We start from the raw sequence: 17,777 nt of genomic DNA, 5'->3' as shown, positions 1-17,777 counted from the left end.
TTTTCCACCTTCCTGCTCCTATTTTTATTTTTAAACTGTTTAAGACAGATCACTTGCATGTTATACTGTTCTGCCCCTCAGACACGTCCCCACCTACTCCCAAACGATTTATGAAGGAACTAAGCTAACTTCAACTTAATCTGACAATTCAGCAAAAATGCAGAGATTGAGTTTGGTGAAAACAGTTGTGTTCATAGAGGCAAGAGACACGAAAAGCACCTCCATCTGGAGAACACAAATTTTCCAAGTCTTTATGTATCAGAAAACTGACATGCAGGAGACCCATAGGAAACATCACTTTGTTTGTTCTGCGGCCCACAAAATTATTTGTTGCATCTTATTCCCTGGAGAACAAAGCTAGAGTGACTATGGGTTTAAATCTGAAAATACTAACATGTATCACTCTTATGAGATGGCAAGAGATTCCATCTAGCTGCATGGTCCATATGTTGCAAAATGGGTATTTGTGAGGAGATGCTTATTAATTAAGGGAAGCTGCATATCAAAACAATCTACAATTCAACAGGTTAATCTTATGTAGCAGCTTCTGAAAGTCCATCAATAGTTTGTCTGCGAACTTTTACATATGACTAAATTGTTGCTCTCCAGAAAACTCTGCTTTACATCTTCTACGAACAAAATTTTTCTCCTGTGCATTGAGGACAGCTGCAGTGATATATCACTATACCACACGAGTTCCACATCAGTGACTACAAGATGCATTATTAGAAACACCATAGCCTGCCTCACTAGTATATAGTTTATTTCACACCATCAAGTGCTGCCTCTGATCACAGAGACCTCTATGATGGAGCATTAGGAAGAGCTGATGGAAACATCTGTTGTACAAAGAAATGACTGATTCAAGTCCATTTTTCCTTAGTAAAATAAACTGGATTCAATCAAATGTACTCTTAAATGTCTAAAAGAAAGGGCTTAATCTGCAGATTTATTTCTTAGTGTTATGTGTCACTAGAGCCCTGTGATGGTGTTCTTGTTGGGATGATGCTTCCTTAAAGGCACAACTAGGTGACAAACTTCTACGTTAAGCATCTGTGCTCAAAAAAATTTCATGAACTGCAACCTAACAGCTGTTTTCTTCATATTGCAGGAACACACACATCAAGTAAACACTGGGACAATGGAAAGACCACTTGAGGCTATCAGGATGGAAAATAACACTTCTTCCTGCTTTCTCATGGAAAGAAAGACTCATGCCAAAATTAACAGGAAAGAAGTCATGCTAGCTAAGCTGAGGAAAAGCTGCTCCTGTACCCCAAAGAAGCTGAAGAACTTTGTCATGGACTTCTTTCCTGTTTTACGATGGCTCCCTAAGTACCATTGCAAAGAGTACATCTGGGGGGACGTTATGTCTGGGTTAGTGATTGGGATCATTTTGGTGCCCCAAGCAATTGCTTACTCACTGCTGGCAGGTCTGAAGCCCATTTATAGTCTTTACACATCATTCTTCGCCAACATCATCTATTTCTTAATGGGCACATCCCGTCATGTCTCGGTTGGCATTTTCAGCCTGATAAGCTTAATGGTAGGACAAGTTGTGGACCGAGAACTTCTCTTGGCTGGGTTTGACTTGAATGATGATGCTCCACCAGCCTTAGGTGATGGCTCTCTGCAGAATGACAGTCAGACCAACACAACTGCCTTCAACCTTACAATTGCAGGGATGAATGCTGAGTGTGGGAAAGAATGCTATGCTATTGGCATTGCTACAGCCTTGACATTTGTGGCTGGAGTGTACCAGGTAAGTGGTTGCTGACTTCCAGAGGCATGATATGAAGTTCCTAAAGCTTCTTTGCATGACATAAGCTTTAGTTTGACTCTCTTTCAATGAGAGATACAGCGTCAGTTCACTTGAATGACCTTGGACTGTTTGCTCCAGGAAGCCTAACTGTAGGCAACTCAAAGAAAGCATGAGGTAGGCAGTTTTCTTAGCTACTAGCAAGCACAGGTAAAACAAGTCTTATGCAAGACTGTTAACATTGTTTTGACACTCTACTGCCTCTTGGCCTTGTGTCTTTCATGGGACAATGAATCTAATACAGATCTTACCATGAGGGAAATTCCCAGGTAGCTGTGCACTTCTACAATGAAGAAATAACTCTGTTTCCCTAGATGCTTTAATAAAGGTGCAGACTCACTTACCTAATTCTACACAGGTTCAGAGTGTGCTATTCAGTGTTTATTAATGGGACTGTGTTGTACCAAACTGCTGTTCAAAGATAATTCAGAAGCAGAAAGAACAAGAGGGGAAATAGATTGACTAACCTACTTTTCAGACAATGGCTGTACTAGACTCTTCGAGACTTACCAACATACTGTCCGACACAAGGATATCAAGAGAACACAGAAGGAAGCATGATGAACATACTTACCTATTAATTGTATAAATATATGAAATAAGAAAGAGATAGCTATCTTCCTGTTTACTAAGAAATTTCAGGTCACGTTTACGACCTTGTGAAGCTGTATTTTCCAAAGCCATCAAAGGAAGGACAAGCAACTAGTTAAGGGCAGTATTCTGGGATCTGGGAAAGTTTGTGAGCATTTCTGCCACTTCTGACTTTAGGCATGCCACAAAGGCTGTCTGTGCTCCACTTCCCCTTCTAAAATTAAAAGTTGTTTAATATAAGAGTGCCACTAAAGAAGGGATCTTAGCTGTTGTCATTCAAGTTCTGTTTACAAAGAAATGGCCGTAAGTTTCAACTTTCTTCACTTTAAGACGTGAAAAAAGAAAATTGGTTTTGGTATAACAGAGGCGTTTTTGGATCCATTGCTCTTTTGCACGGGAAATAAGTCAGACAAGCCATTTAAGTGGAGTCACTTCAGACCAATGTTTGATTGACCCTGTGTCAAACTCCTCATTCACCTTTCGGTTTGTAGGATCTCACAACAGTAAAAGAAATCACATGTTTTAAAAGCAGACTGGAAACATAAAAGGATAATTCCTGTTTTAAGATTCAAATAGCCAAATGCTATCTTCTTCCAGCTAGTTCTCTCCCATCTGTACTTGATTATTTGCAGCAACATTTAAGGCTCATCTCTTTTTTCTTTTTTTTTTTCTGTGTCTCCTCAGGTTCTAATGGGAATCTTTCGTCTGGGTTTCGTATCTATGTACCTATCTGAGTCTGTACTAGATGGCTTTGCAACTGGTGCTTCCTTAACCATTTTAACAGCTCAAGTGAAGTATCTGATTGGAATAAAAATCCCACGTAGCCAAGGGCATGGGATGCTTGTTATTACCTGGATTAACATTTTCCGGAACATTTCTCAGGCTAACCTTTGTGATGTCATCACAAGTGCCATTTGTATCGTGGTGCTGGTCACTGCTAAGGAACTGGGAGATCGGTATAAGCATAAGTTGAAATTTCCTCTTCCCACAGAGCTGGTAGTTATTGTTGTGGCAACACTGGTTTCACACTATGGGAAGTTAAATGAAGTGTATGCATCCAGTGTTTCTGGAGCTATTCCAACAGGATTTATTCCCCCCAAGGTACCACATTTCAACTTAATGCTCCGAGTTGCTGTAGATGCTTTGCCTCTTGCCATAGTCAGCTTTGTCTTTACTGTATCCCTTTCTGAAATGTGTGCAAAGAAATACGCTTACACCATCCGAGCCAATCAGGAAATGTTTGCTGTGGGGTTCTGCAACATCATTCCATCTTTCTTCCACTCTTTTGCAACCAGTGCAGCTCTGGCAAAAACACTCGTCAAAACATCTACAGGCTGCCAGACTCAAGTCTCTGGAGTAATTAGTGCAATGGTGGTTTTGCTGGTGCTGCTCTTCTTGGCACCTCTCTTCTACTCCTTGCAGAAGTGTGTCCTGGCTTGTATCATCATTGTCAGCCTCCGAGGAGCCCTGAGGAAGTTCCGAGATGTGCCAGCACGGTACCACGTGAATAAGGTGGACACACTTGTTTGGGTCGTTACCATGTCTGCCTCTGCCTTGATCAGCACAGAAATAGGGCTGTTGGTTGGCATTGTTTTCTCCATGTTATGCATCATAGTTCGGACACAGCGGCCACGGACAGCCCTGCTCGGTCAGATCCAAAACACCAGCTTTTATGAGGACGACTTAGAATATGAAAATCTCTCGTCAGTTCCAAAGGTCAAAATATTCCGTTTTGAGGCCCCACTTTACTATGCAAATAGAAACTATTTCCTGAAGTCTCTGTACAGGTTGACTAACTTGGATCCTAACCTAGAAGCTGCTAGACGGAAGAAATATGAGAAGAAGGAGAAGCAGCATCTGAAAAAGGGAGATCACACAACTGCTAATGGACTGGGTGTTGGAGAAACTACTCTGCAGCTAGTTCCTAAGCAAATTGATTTCCAAGCCCTTGTTGTAGATTGCTCTTCCATCTCATTTTTGGACACCACTGGAGTTAATACTCTAAAGGAAATCCTGAAAGACTACAAGGACTTAAATATTTCTGTTCTCCTGGCTTGCTGCAATCCCTCAGTGATAGACTCTCTGAAAAGAGGAGGTTACTTTGGGAAAGATTTTGGGAGTATACAGGAAATGCTGTTCTACAGCATACACAACGCTGTGCAGTTTGCAAAAGACCAAAAGCTTTCAGCAGATTGCTCAATTTAATCCTGTGTCTTCTGGACAATTCATTACAAAAGTGGCAGATGGGGAGGGGCAGTTTGCAATAATTAAATTATCAGACACACTGTTGGCTGTGTACAGCAATGGGCCTACAAGCCATTCTCCCTTTAAGAGCTCTGCTGTTTGTCAAATGCCTCATAGAACAGCCCAGCCACTGGGGATGCAGTCCAGGACCCGGATGGAACAGGTTGGATTATTACCCAAACCTTCACTTTAAAATGCAGGTGATGTGCAATAGGGCAGTTCAGGATTGACTTCCTACCTTGTGCCATGATCACGTGTGACCCAACATACATCATGGTACTGTCGTGCTGGAAGGTCTGCCCAATGTCAGCTGACTCTCCCACTGGTTTAATTGCTAGTTTGTTTTAAGATGGCTAAGCCATCTCCATGAAAATGCAATCAATCTAGCATCTTGGATATATAATGGTTTAAATTCTGGCTTTCAAGGCCCTCCCCCTTTCATCATTCTAGGTGTGCTTCTAAACAACTAGAAGCCCACTATTCGCATACTAATAAAATGTATAAAATATTATTGAATGTGGCATGTCTCTCCACCTTGATTACACAGGCTGGAGTCACCTATGTTATTAGCTTCAATCTGTGGTAATTAGTTACTGATGGTTGTGATACCCTTAGCGACGCTGAAAAAAATACAACTCTGATGCACAATTTTGTCAACTAGTAAAAGGATCAACAGGATTAAGAAAAATGAATGGCTTTAACTGTCAGTCAAACAGTTACCCAGGCAGTTGCACCATCCAGTAAAAATAAGTTGCCTCTGGTGGGCAGACGCAACTCCAATTCAGGAACATATAAGGACCACCAAACGTAAAATCTCAGAACTGTGATGCAGCACAGTATGTTCTTCCTATAAGTGCCTGCCTGGGTGCAAAAAAAAAATGTGAGAAAGGAGGGTAGGGTGGGAAGGTAAATCTGTGACCTGCCTAGAAGGGGAGTGATGGGTCAGTCAGAACTGTCTGGCTGGTCTTCTCTGACGCCATCAATGCTAATGAAACTTTACAGTAGCACAGCTGGGCCAAGTAAAGGAAGCAATGCTTTGTAAGTTGTGTATCCCCATATGCTTTAAAAATTCCACCACTATTTGTACATACTACAGATGTTTGGTGTTTTTGTTTTGTTTTTGTTGGGTTTTTTTTTAACTCCTATCATGTTATTCTTTGATTTAAGGTCGACTAAACTATGTTTTCCAGGTCTGGGTTACTTTCTATAAGAATTTGCATTAACTGCTGTTCATTCTGCTTTATGTCAAATGATACCACCAGAGTCAGTTTTGTTGTTATATATGCATGTTTCCTCTTTACAAATAAGCATAGATTTAGATTTTGATTGTAACAGTTAGTATCCATGGCATTGGCAGAATATCCTCTCATATTCCAGCTTATAATTACCTGCATGAAAGGTAGGACAGTTGCACTATCTTTCTCTCCTTATTCATGATTGGTTCACACATAGCACCAAGCATGGAAGGAAATTCTATCACACCTGTGCCTCTTACAACTAGCGGACTCTAGAAATAGGCTTCATATATGCAGAAGCCATTTCTCTGCTGTGCCGTTTAAAAAAGTAAACATCAGGTCAACACATCATATGACTTGCTTATTTCAACTTTTCAGGTCACTGAATGAAAGAACACTCAAACTGAGGTTCTCCAGGTGTCCCAGAGCCTGTCTGGCTCTCAAGAACAAATATTTTGTTAAAGGAAAAGCAGTGCACTCTCAAAAGATAAAATAAAAAAAAAGTCTTCACAGGGATTGAGAATAACACAATATTAGGCAAGTGATTCAATGCTGACATTTTCATGCACTCATTATAAAAAAGCATATCAGCTGCGCAGTTAGTACTGCTAGAGCAGTAAAACCTGACACAAATATCTGTCAAGATTAAAGGATTGACCATTGGCAGCATTTTTCTGCCATAAACAATTTAATCACATTATTCTTTAAATTGCTGGGTTGGTATGCCTACCTTCTTTCTGTCATAAAAGCAAATGGGCAGACCCCAACGACAAACTATTGCTTTGTGTCTGCTTTTGTTTCTAACGATTCTTTGATCCGGGGATATCTCTTTGAAGGTCCTGGAGGGCCTAGCATGAGGAAGTGCGTTTACAAGAGTTACTGCCAGACAGTATCAATATAGACACTCTTAGGCTGTTGAGCCAAAGCAAGCTGTCATTGGAAGTCAAATAGAATTGTTTCAGTACAAAACAACACACATCCCAGCAATCTAGACTTCTTTTATCTTTATGGGTCAAGCTACCAGCCTAGAACACAAAGGAAAAAATGTAAAAATACTCTTAACTCTAGATGAATCTCACCTTAAGACAGAAATTAAAAGGGAGATTCCAGCGGAAGGGGTATCCTTGCAACAGTTTCTGGAGAAAAATTAAGAGAGGCTGCCCTTCTCTTATCCAGCAGGCTGAGAAATTAAGTCAGAAGTCTCTTTTTCATCGTATTTATTGTAAGAACGGCACTAAAGTTTCAGCAAAGAAACTTGGCTTGCATAAGAGTGGGGTAAGCTTTAAGACTTTTATTGGAAAGAAACTATTGACCAGAATAAATCAGAAGAACAATTTTCTGTTGGCAGAGCTGGCTCACAATCAAGTTGTTGTGTTGTACAATGTCAAACACAGCAGGGAAACAGCTTTCAGTGCTATCATGTGGGAGTGATGATGCTGGGAGACTGTAAATTATTTTTAAGCAGTATGTAAAAGGTAACTAAAAAAAGCAAGCCTTTTTATGTCACGTTTATGTTTGCTATACTGCATTATGCCAAGATCAAAGGTATGAAGATTGAAAATGTTGAAAACTGCTGATTTTCTTCTATTCTACCAGGAATTAGGTACTGTGACTTGGAGAAGAGATGGGGATAGGATTGCAATTCCAAGTAGGTTAATACTAATGTTGAAATAAAGTATTATATGCGTTTTAGGAAATGTTATATCTAACAAGTAGATTGACTATATTTTTGTTCACTGTGGTGCCTTGTATAAATCATGTATCCAACAACCTTTAGAACTGCTACATAAGAATAGGAAAGGGTTCTTAACTTGCAGACGGCGTGGGTCCCATGGAGCTGGACAAAGAGTTGGGAATCTTTACCTCAAACTCTCCTGTTAACCAGTGCACCATGGCCAGAATGTGTGGTCTAGGTGTCAAAATTGCTGTATTTATTGGCACTGGTAACTAACAACCAGGGAACTGTCCAGTCCATGAAAGACACCTTGGGTTCCCCCATAAGCATTAATATTCCTGTGTCACATGACATAGAGACCAATGTGTGCTTTTGGTTGGAAAATAAAACCACCAGTTCTTTCAAAAGAGTTTGCCTCATGGTATCCTTTCACGGGTGGTGAAATTACAGGATAACTTGGAATACAGAAAAAGATAAGAGGTGGGTTTGCTGTCCTAGAAAAGGGTTAAAATATGGGGATGCACTTGGCATTGGGGGCTTAGAAGACATAATGAGAAAGACCATTACAGAAGCAAGAAGGGGAAGGTGGCAGTCTTTTATTTGAGCACATCTGCTTCTTCAGAGGAACATTCATGGCACGTTTTTACAGATGGCACAACTGTAAGGAAAAGCAATGCCTGTATCTGTTAGCCTTCCACAAGTGGTGGTGTCTCCTAGTCCTGTTTTCTCCAAGTGCTCTGCTTCAGTCAAGTACCTACGATCACCTTCCAAGAAGTCTTCTCTACTCACCAAACCCAGGACACAACATAATTTTGGTGTTACAGCGTTCTCACTCAAAACCACTTTATATTCTTCTGGAAATCGCTGGTTCAGGAAGAGAATTGCACACGCACAGAATTTAGCATCAGTACAGAACTCCTCCTGTTCGGACTTTCATTCTTGCCCCTGTTGCTTCTTTCAATCCCAATGTTTGTCTGCAGGCTCCATGCTCTCTCTCTTTCCAAACCATTGCTGCCACTCAGTCCGCTGGTTGTCCTTTCACAACTTAAATGTCTTCTTGTCTTTGACAAATGCACGTTTTTGCAAAATGAGCAGTTTTAGCTTGGTTCTAAACCGTAGCGAAGTTGCTAATTTCTACATGTCAAAGCTCGGCTAAATATTGACCCTAGTGGGTTAGAATCCTACCCTTGAGGCACTACAGCATTTCTGGGGCTTCTTGCTTGACTGCAAAGTTTCCATGCTCCTAGAATTTTGATTGTGTCAGGACTGTGTCCCACTTTGAAGGACTCCGTGCCTCACTCCCTGCACAGGCTGAGCAGAAACCATGACAGACACATTCCTTTCTCTCAATCATTTGTCAAGCCTGATCCAACACGTGGCACAGCTGAGACAGGCTGCTAGGAGGGATTTTGGCCACTGACTGTAGATGCGGCTACCTTCTTTTCTAAGGTACTCATGATTCTTCTAAGTCATTTGGTTGCAGAAACCTGAAAGACCCAACCTGTCTCCCAGGAGAAACCTCTGAGATCTCAGACAGGGACTCCAGTAACAGTTGTCCTTGCCCCTGCTGAAGTTGGGTCCTGCAAGAGTGAGTATAAAACCCACAGACCGGTTAAGAGAGGGAAGCACAGCACAGGAAAGGGTGTTTGCTGGGAAACTTCCACAGCAAAAGATGGCAAGGAGGAGCTGTGTCATCTGCTATATTCACAGATGGACTAACATACAGAGGCAGCTCTGGGGTACAGATGCAATACTAAGCTGAGTGCAGGACCTCCAAACACCTTCCCAAACTAACCTACATACACAAGCTCACCCTAATACCTAGGAAGAAAATTTCTCCTGTTCCTTGTGTACACTCTGAAACCTACTACTCCTCTGCTCACATCCCATTTCCAGAGTCTGAGCTCTCCTCCTTATTGCTTCCTCAAACTCACAACTGGTAAATTACCATCCTCCTGTGTCTGGGACAGCAGATGCAGTAATGATGTGGATTGTAAATATGCTCACCACAGCAACAGCCTAAGCCAGGCAGAACTTTAAGAGCTATGGGGTTTTTATGGTTCGTTTTTCCTCACAGACCAATCACTCCTGTTCTAGGAATTTGTATTTGGTTCTTACCAGTAGGCATATTGGTACGAGTGTGTTTAAGCCGAGTTAAATGGGACTTGAAAATCAAGGAATTCCAACATTGTCCTCCTAAAAGTCTGACATGTATTTCCCTAGAACTAGAAATGCTATTATGTATATGAATCCTTTTGAAAGAGGCTATTCTAAAGTCACCTTGTTTTAGTTGTCACTACCTGTCACTCACTTGATGCAGTGCACAGGTGGGTTCAGGATGCAAAAAAACCCTCCCAAGTTAAGTGGAAAGAAGATAGAAGTAGTAATAAAATAGTGGCAGCTTTCATTTGGACCTCTCATTAAGTCAGACCTGTTTTCATCTCATTAATCAGAGGGGTTTTTTGCTGTACCATATCTCCTAAATTAAAGGACGGAAAAGTCAGGTATCTTTCTCGTCCCTCAGCACTGTCCTTAGAAGGGCTAATGGCTAGCAAAGCACACAACAGGATGGGTGAGAAGTCTTCTTTGGGACAGGATTGCCACCTGAAATGGTTTGGTAAGGAATGGACTGAATTTATGCCTATCACCCTATTTCAACCCATTCCTAGCTTTCACCAAAGACCCATCTAACCTAGAAGGGGAGCATAACACTGTGACCTGAATATTAAAAGTAGGCCTATGGCCAGGAGGACCCCTAGGTACACGTGCAAACAGCTAGGATGTGGACAGGAACCAAAGTCTCAAAGTCTGGTTTTTGCCAGCAGCTCTTCTCAGTACTGAGTAGTTGCTGGTGTTACTGCACTAAGACCAAACTCTGCTGGACTCGAAGGAACAGCAGCAATGAGTGTGAGAGTGAACATCAGTGTGAGTCTTGAAAACCGCTGGAATGACCATTGCCTGGAATCCAGCCATAGAGCTCCCTCTGTAACATTGGTCATAGATGCCCTGACTGCAAAGCAGAACTCTTCCTTGCTTAGGGAACCACTGAGAGACTCCTCTAGAGCTCTCTTTTCAAGACTGTGCCAAGCAGTATTTTAGAAAGGATGCACCCAGTTAAAAAAAGCTGCACTAGAACCTTGTACACGCAATGGTCCATGAAACCAATTTCTGCTAGCCTGAGGCCTCTCTAGAGGTCGTGGTACAACTGGGAATCAAGATGCTGAGGCGTAGACATGGCAGCAAGGGAGATGTGGAATGACTGTAGCATATGACCTGAGATGGCCTCGGTAAAACTTGACCAGCACACCCACAAGATTCTTCAGACAAAAGGAAACGTTAAACTGATCCTTAACCTGTTGTTAGGGCACAATGCATACAGGTTAGCCCCATCTTTCTCAACACAAACTCTCTCTTTTTTAATCTTATACACCCCCAAATTGATTATCCTCCATTGGCACTTACCTGACTTACAAGGAAGCAAAGACATGCCCAGGTTGCAATTATACTAAAAATATATCAAAGTGAGCAGCTGTTGGGCACTTTGATGCGTCACATTTTTCCGGATTTTGACTTGAGGTGTTTGCTTACCTGAGAGCAACTAATTCCAGTAACCAGTGAATTCGAACTTGTTCAATGCCACCATGCGGAACAGAAGAAATGTAGGCAAGGTTCATCTCTTGGTCTTTGCTCAGGTCAAATAAGTCAGCACGGCTGTGAGGTAAAGGAGGGCTTCAGGATAGGAGGGACAAAAAAGAAACACATTTCAACATTAACTGGCAGCTCCACTGGGTATCCAAACACCCCTATCCCCATACCACCTCCAAGATGCTCTCTGGCATGACAAGCACTGTCTAACATGAGATGAAACCAATATGGAGTTGCAGGTTATTTGGGGCTAACTGGCTACGCATGTAGTCTGCCAAAGCAGAACACAACTTGGGTGCATCTCATTGCAATGCTCAAAGGAAAGGATTACACACAGTCATTGCTGCACAGATAGCAACGCCAGGCAGCACTAGCCTGAAGAAGCCATACATTGGCAGTCACCTTGTCTCTGAGTAACTAATCACAAGGGAACTCAGTGTCTTTTAGGCTTTGGAGTGGAAGTCAGACTTGCTGAGGCCTGCAGTAAGACAGATATGGGCTTCCTACTGATGTCCATGCAATGACACCAACTCTTGCTTTGCTGTGGAAGCTACATTCTTAGAAGCAGAATTAGACCCTCAGGGCCTCCACATTCTTCCGCCATGCTCACCTCACTCCTAAGCATAAGGAAGCACAGCAATATGTGGCTTGAGGTTTGGTTTCTATGTTTGATACTCTAAGCAGTTTAACCTGCTCACGGCTATACAGAAATGATCATGACTTTCATGTCTACTTATTCTACTGAAATTAACATAACACTGCAGCAAATTTCTTCTGCCTCTATCTCCACAGATAAATGGAGGAAGATATCACCCCTACCCTCCACAAGTCAGAAATTTAGAACACTGTCCAGTTCACTGAGTTTGGGCATCCTTATAGGTTCTCATTAAGCTTTCTGATAATGTGCAAATCCTGAGTGTTAAAGCATTTGTATTACAAGAAAGATAAACCAACATTGTCCCCAAGGTTTGGTAAAATATTTCCATGTGTCTTCATGTTGCATAGACAGGTGACTTGTGCTCTAACTACAGACTGTATATTAATTGCATAAGTGAAAAACTAACATTGTTTATGCTTTGCCTACTGTGATCTGTCTTCTCTGATGGGTGGATCAGCTCTGTACGGACTGTAACTATGCTGGGACGAGTCAGACTGTCATTCTCTCCTGCTCTGTAGCCCTCTAAATATTCAACCCACCTCCAAGGACCAAACCGAATGAACCTGCTTCTGTGTTACCACCTGTGCGCAAAAGGGGAACAGCTTTACCCCACCTGGACAAGAACTTGATGCAACTTCTGTCTTAGATAAGACGCTGCCTATCTACTACCCCATCTCCTGCATCCTTATCTGAAAGTGCAGATCTTGACACAGATTACATCCTCGTAGCGCTTCATACAAATCACCCAGCACGTGTGAGCCCCTCTGTGCAACTTCACCAGTATATAAGGCACTTAAAAACCATCTCCCTGAGATGCCTTCAAGTCACACAAGTGAGATTGAGAAGTTACCAACTCCACTCTTTCTAAAAATGTACCAGTCATTTGGGTCTTTTTAATTGTTCCAGTGGATAATGTCATTTTTTTATACTTACACATATACGTATACATATAATGTATATGTTTTTTGAAGGAGTGCTTTACTACCACTCTTGAGATTGAAACCTCCTTCAGTTCAAGCTGAGGCAAAGACAGAAATCAAGGCATAAAGCATTCACTTATTTTTACTTAGTCCATGCTGAATAAATACTCCAAAATTCATGTTCTGCTAGAGAGAAATCTAGCAGAAATCATGATGAGATAAAGAAGAAAGCGGGAAAAACAGTGGGTTTTGTTAGTGGTAGTATCAGTATCTGTCTGTTCCTGTTCTGAGGGGAAAGTGCCCACCCAAGAGAACATCAAGCCTTGCAGTCCCCCCGGCTTTATCAACTGCCAATCCACAGCTATGTATTTGCCCAACTGTTTGAAACTCTGATGTAGAAAAGAAGCTTTAATAACTGGAATCCAGTTCCATCACAGTGTGAGCTTTCAAGGGAGCTGGGATCCTACAACTTGCGAAACACCAGTGTTGGCCAGATGTTATAACCGAATAGCTGCTGACCCATGGAGAGCCTCTGCTTCTGCAGCTGCTCCTCTGCCTTCCCCCACATGCTTTTCATGTTTGCAGCTTTCCAAAGTTTGTTTTGTACAATTAAAATCATGTGTGTTTCTTGGGCTGTAGTTTAAATGGGCAAAACACACTGTTTTTTAAGGCAGTTTCTCATTAATGTTTCCTAACATTGCAAGCAAAAATCAAAACAAAAAAATGAAACAGCAAAAGAAAAATAAAATTATAGAAAGCCCAAACGTTTCTCTTTATTAGAATGTATTTTAGGTCCCATTCCATTTTCCCACCAACATGGAAAAGTACTGGAAAATTTTTCAAGTTTTGTCTTAGGCTACCTTTAAGCACTACACAAAAAAAATGCTCAAATTCCTTTTTGTCTGTCCAAAGCACACGCTGATGATTCCATCCCTCTTGCAACTTTTCTTCCTACAACTGTTATTTAACCCACTGTATGCCTGAATGAAGGAGCTCATAATCACCTTAGAGTAAGATAGCAACACGACTGAGGAATATACCATCTCTTGCTTTTGATCCTGCTAGAAGCCTTCACATACCTCACCAAACTTGAAGGCTGTTCAACCCCAGCTAGCTCAGCAAGCCTGGGATTTCTCTGAGAAGCGAAGCACTACCAGGATACAAAGCGGTGGAGCTGGGATATACACATGCTCCCACCCATCCCCCTGACTTAGATCCACCAGCCTCTCTGGCCACATCAGGAAGACGGTGCATGTTGAAAGTGTTCTGCAAGAAGAACAAACTCCTAGAACTAACAGGCAGGGAAGCCTGGCCTGGGCCCATTTAGGGACCGTGGCAATGGAAACACTGAAAAGGAAAGGCAAAGAGCTCCGAGTATCAACATTCGTGCTGCGCTGGGGATAAGGAAGGACTTCATGTGTTCGAGGACCCTGGAGGCAAGGGAGCAAGTCAGAGAGGGGATGCGGACCAGCCCTATCTTGTCACCCGGCCCTCTGTTGTGACCCACTTTGTTCACGTTAACTGGCCACGTCCCACTGCCAGCTCCACGCAGGTGACACACGACAGGCTCCGCAGCAAAGGGCGCAAGGTGTCGCGCCCTCTGATCCCACAGCAGCAGGCCCGGAAAAGCCCACGTTCCTCCAGAAAGGCCGCGTCCTCACACCCTGGGGATCCTCTCCTTGAGGCGGGCCAGAGGAGGCCGGCTCTCACCCCGGCCGCTCCCCGCCGGCGCTGCGCGGCCTGCCGCCGGCACTGCGCGCTTACCAGAAGCCGGTGCTCCTCCAAAAGTGCTGCAGGGGCCGCCCCGCTCGCCCCACGTCCACGTCCACCAGGCAGGCCGCGCACCCCGCGCCCAGCTGCAGGGCCAGCCACAGCAGCGGGGCCATGGCGGCCTGGGGAGCCGGGCCGGGCCCAGCCACACCGGCGCCCGTTACCGACGCGCCACAGAAGCGACGCCAGGGGCCCGCCCCCAAGGGCTCCCGGCGGCCGGCCCTGTGGTGAGCTCGTTTAATTCGCTTCAGGAAGCGCAACTGAGGTAGCTGGTCGCGCGGTTGCTGCTGCTGCAGTTCTCGTACGTGCCGCATGAGGGAAACGTACCCCTACGCTGTTGCTGCGTCCCGGTGACCTGAGCTGACAAAGCCGGAGGGGGGGGCACTAGCAGTACGTGGCGGTCAGAACAGCCCTTCCCGTAAGAACGTACTGGCAGAATTGAAACCACGTCCGGTTTTTCGGTCTGAAGGTATTTATTGATGTCAGTGTGGCAAGAAAGCTTTAAATGCACTTTATAGCAGAAAGGCTGTAAATTGACTCTCTAGATGTTTATTTCTTATGGTGTGTATCAGGACTGCGTTTTCCATGGATGTGGGACTCTCTTCCTTAGGATCCCTCTCTTTTACATCTTGTACTGCCTTCAGGAATCTCATCAAGCCTTGCCAACTAGAAGAAAAATGCGGGGAACTGTGCCTCCCTTACACATCCCCAGATAACTCTGGTAGCATCCCGTTTTGTGTTCATTCTTTCTGATTAAGTGGGTGGATGGGGTACTCCGGTCTGATTTCAAGAGGGGCTTTAGCAGGATTTAGCAGGGGAAATCGTGGGCCCCTGTGACAGGGAAACTGCAGGGAGCTGCCAGGCAAAGAGCTGGGCTGCAGATGATCTCCAACAAGAGAATGAAGCAACAACTGTGTTGATGGGAATCAAAGCTATCAGTCTTAGTAGAGCAACCAAAATTTGCCACCCCAAAAGCTTGGGTATTTCAGCCCCTTTCACCAAAGCAGTTATGCCAGAGCTACCAGAGGGGAAGTCAGACAGACTCCTCAGCTCAAGAATATTGCAACTAGGAAAAGGCTCTGCGCAACTAAGTTTATGCCATGTGTTATCCTCCTTGAGCCAGGAGGTTTGCTGTCTCGAAGGAGTGGCAAACTGGGCCCCATCTTTAAGAAACTGGAAAGTGGCTTGGTTGTGATTGCTGATATGTTATTCCTCTGCAGCTTCATCTGCCTCTTGAGGCCTTCAGTCCCTGTGGGACTTGTTGTGAGTGTCCAAGGCTCACAGACAAGATTCAGGCAATAGCGTTACCTCCTGTAGGCTCAGGTGAGAATGGTGATCTGGCAGCGTGACTTGATTCTGGCAAGGGTGATTTCCCTAAATTCCCCAGGACTGCACATGCTGTGGCTCAGCTCCAGTATTCCACTGCCTTGCAAGAGCAGCAAGGCCCACGCTGAGCTCTAGTGAGGTTTCCATGCAGGATATTTAAGAAATTGCCTTTATCCTTACAGGAAATGCCAGTTTGGCAACGAGGTTTCTGCAGGGGGATACTTGTTTCCTCCAAACTCTCTGTTTCTGAGAAGACCTGAGGAAGGTGTTAAACAGGCAGTGTAAGTGCGAACTCAAGTGGGATCTGACATCTGGGAGCCAATAGTCAGGGAAGTCAGCCCTATGCTGCTAGCTGCACCCCGAGCTGGGGCAACAACTGCCTTTGGGGTGAGTGCTGCTACCTGGGATTCAATGAGGGCTGCGGGCATTTTGCCAGCTGAAAAGATGCGGGGAAGAACTTCGCTGATGTTGCCTCTCTTGTTGGCTTCTCCTCCAGAGCGATAAGCTGGAGGAGATGAACACCTGACTGCCAAACATCATACTTTGGTTTGTTGCTTATTAACAGCAATGCTGCACCTCGCTGCCTTTAAGTGTGGAGGGTTCATTGCAGGGTAAGCACAGATAACAGCACCTCCAGCACCTAGCTGCAATAGTTTTGAAGCTATCCCTTACAGAGGAGGCAAAATCTGAGCCCCAAAACGAAGACCTACCAGCAAATTTCAGCAAAAATATATTTGCAAGGGAGAAACCCCATGGTTTCCTACCACAGACTTTCCCCACTGGCATCAGGAAGGCTTGAGCCCTTGAGACCACCCTGACTTTCCTTCAGGGACTGTCATAACAGAGCTGTTCTGTCTCAGCTTGGCTGATTTCAAAGTCACATCTGGAAGACAAGGTGACAAACCAAAACTATATTCATTTGACCAGGAAGCCTTCTCCCTTCTTAGACCAGGAAACCTTCTCCCTTCTCAGATATGTTATCAAGCGTGTTGTAGAAAGTCCTGAAACACAACAGAGCCATGGATGCAGATGGCACCCTGTTGGTGTTTTAAAGAAGAGTCTGTCAAAGCTCAGGGAAAGACTCTTCCCCAGGAGTCTGACAAGACCATGACCTACAGAGCATTTCCAAGAAGGTCCTTCTCAGAGATTGGGGTAGTGGCTAAAGAGACTGACTCCCTTGTTTTCTACAGTTTCCCTCAAGGCACGGCAAAGTGCTATATCTAGCACATCAAACACATCAGATCAGAAGTTGGGAGATGGAAGATAAGACAAAACCCCTTGCGAAAGGAGAGACAGAGAACTGGGAGCATCTCTGCATCACCCCCAGGCTTCTCATGCCATGTCTGAGAAAGCAGCTAAGAAGGCTTTTCAAGGTAATTCTTGTGAAGAACTGGAATTCCAAACAGAAAGTATTTCCTGCTCACCAGAACTTCCCTGGTGCCTCCTGCCAGAGAAAGAAACTGCCACAGAAAGAGTTACCTGCTCCCTGTGGAGGAGCATGATATGCCTCTGTTCCCAAAACATCTGCAGGGATGCTGTATGGAGAGCATCTGGGGACAGTGGTTTGCTTTTTCCCAACCAAGGTAGGCAATTGGGCCAACATGTTCCTGGGAGCATTTGCAGGCCAAACACCAGGCTACACCAGTGAAACCTAGTAGCCTGCTCTGCAGCTCTCCCAAGCCTCTTCTCCCAGGGACAGGGCAAATGCCAGGATTACCACAGATGACCTCCAGCAAGCAATTTCCCAGGTGTAAAAGTTTGATGCAGAGCTGAACACCTATGTCCAGCTTGCTATAAATATAGTTCTAGAGACTGTCAGGCAGAGCCCTCATAAAGACCCTAGCCAAGGGGAATGTCCCCTATTGCCTTTGACTTTCTGCTCATCCAGGGGCTG

General features: G+C 44.1%; 3 protein-coding genes across 9 annotated transcripts in view; 2 read left to right on the top strand and 1 right to left on the bottom strand.

Annotated features, from left to right (window-relative positions):
• The window catches only part of SLC26A1 (solute carrier family 26 member 1), a 38,785-nt gene extending 30,820 nt beyond the window's left edge, over positions 1–7,965 (top strand). For all 5 annotated transcript variants that reach the window (XM_063319409.1, XM_063319408.1, XM_063319411.1 and 2 more), the window contains 2 exons: positions 1,112–1,762; positions 3,095–7,965. In XM_063319409.1, the coding sequence (XP_063175479.1) occupies positions 1,112–1,762; positions 3,095–4,615 (2,172 nt within the window). In that variant the 3' untranslated portion in view covers positions 4,616–7,965. The remainder of the gene's footprint in view (positions 1–1,111; positions 1,763–3,094) is intronic.
• The window catches only part of IDUA (alpha-L-iduronidase), a 49,311-nt gene extending 34,430 nt beyond the window's left edge, over positions 1–14,881 (bottom strand). The window contains exons 1-2 of one of the 2 annotated variants that reach the window (XM_063319414.1): positions 14,552–14,881; positions 11,153–11,293 (exon numbers count right to left, since the gene is read on the bottom strand). In XM_063319414.1, coding sequence (XP_063175484.1) covers positions 11,153–11,293; positions 14,552–14,871 — 461 coding nt within the window. In that variant the 5' untranslated portion in view covers positions 14,872–14,881. Of the gene's footprint in view, positions 1–11,152; positions 11,294–14,551 lie in introns of those variants that run through there. The other variant, XM_063319415.1, reaches the window with a different exon arrangement.
• Positions 14,882–14,951: 70 nt separating this feature from the next.
• The window catches only part of CHRNA6 (cholinergic receptor nicotinic alpha 6 subunit), a 36,622-nt gene continuing 33,796 nt past the window's right edge, over positions 14,952–17,777 (top strand). The window contains exon 1 of one of the 2 annotated variants that reach the window (XM_063320989.1): positions 14,952–15,026. Coding sequence is in view for 1 of the 2 variants with exons in the window: in XM_063320988.1 (XP_063177058.1) it covers positions 17,223–17,256 (34 nt within the window). In the remaining variant the exon portion in view is untranslated. Of the gene's footprint in view, positions 15,027–17,162; positions 17,257–17,777 lie in introns of those variants that run through there. The other variant, XM_063320988.1, reaches the window with a different exon arrangement.

The sequence above is a fragment of the Chroicocephalus ridibundus genome, chromosome Z (genome assembly GCF_963924245.1).
Source record: "Chroicocephalus ridibundus chromosome Z, bChrRid1.1, whole genome shotgun sequence".
Lineage (NCBI taxonomy): Eukaryota > Metazoa > Chordata > Aves > Charadriiformes > Laridae > Chroicocephalus > Chroicocephalus ridibundus.
The sequence above is the reverse complement of the archived record's forward strand: the minus strand, read 5'-3'. Positions and strand labels throughout refer to the sequence as shown.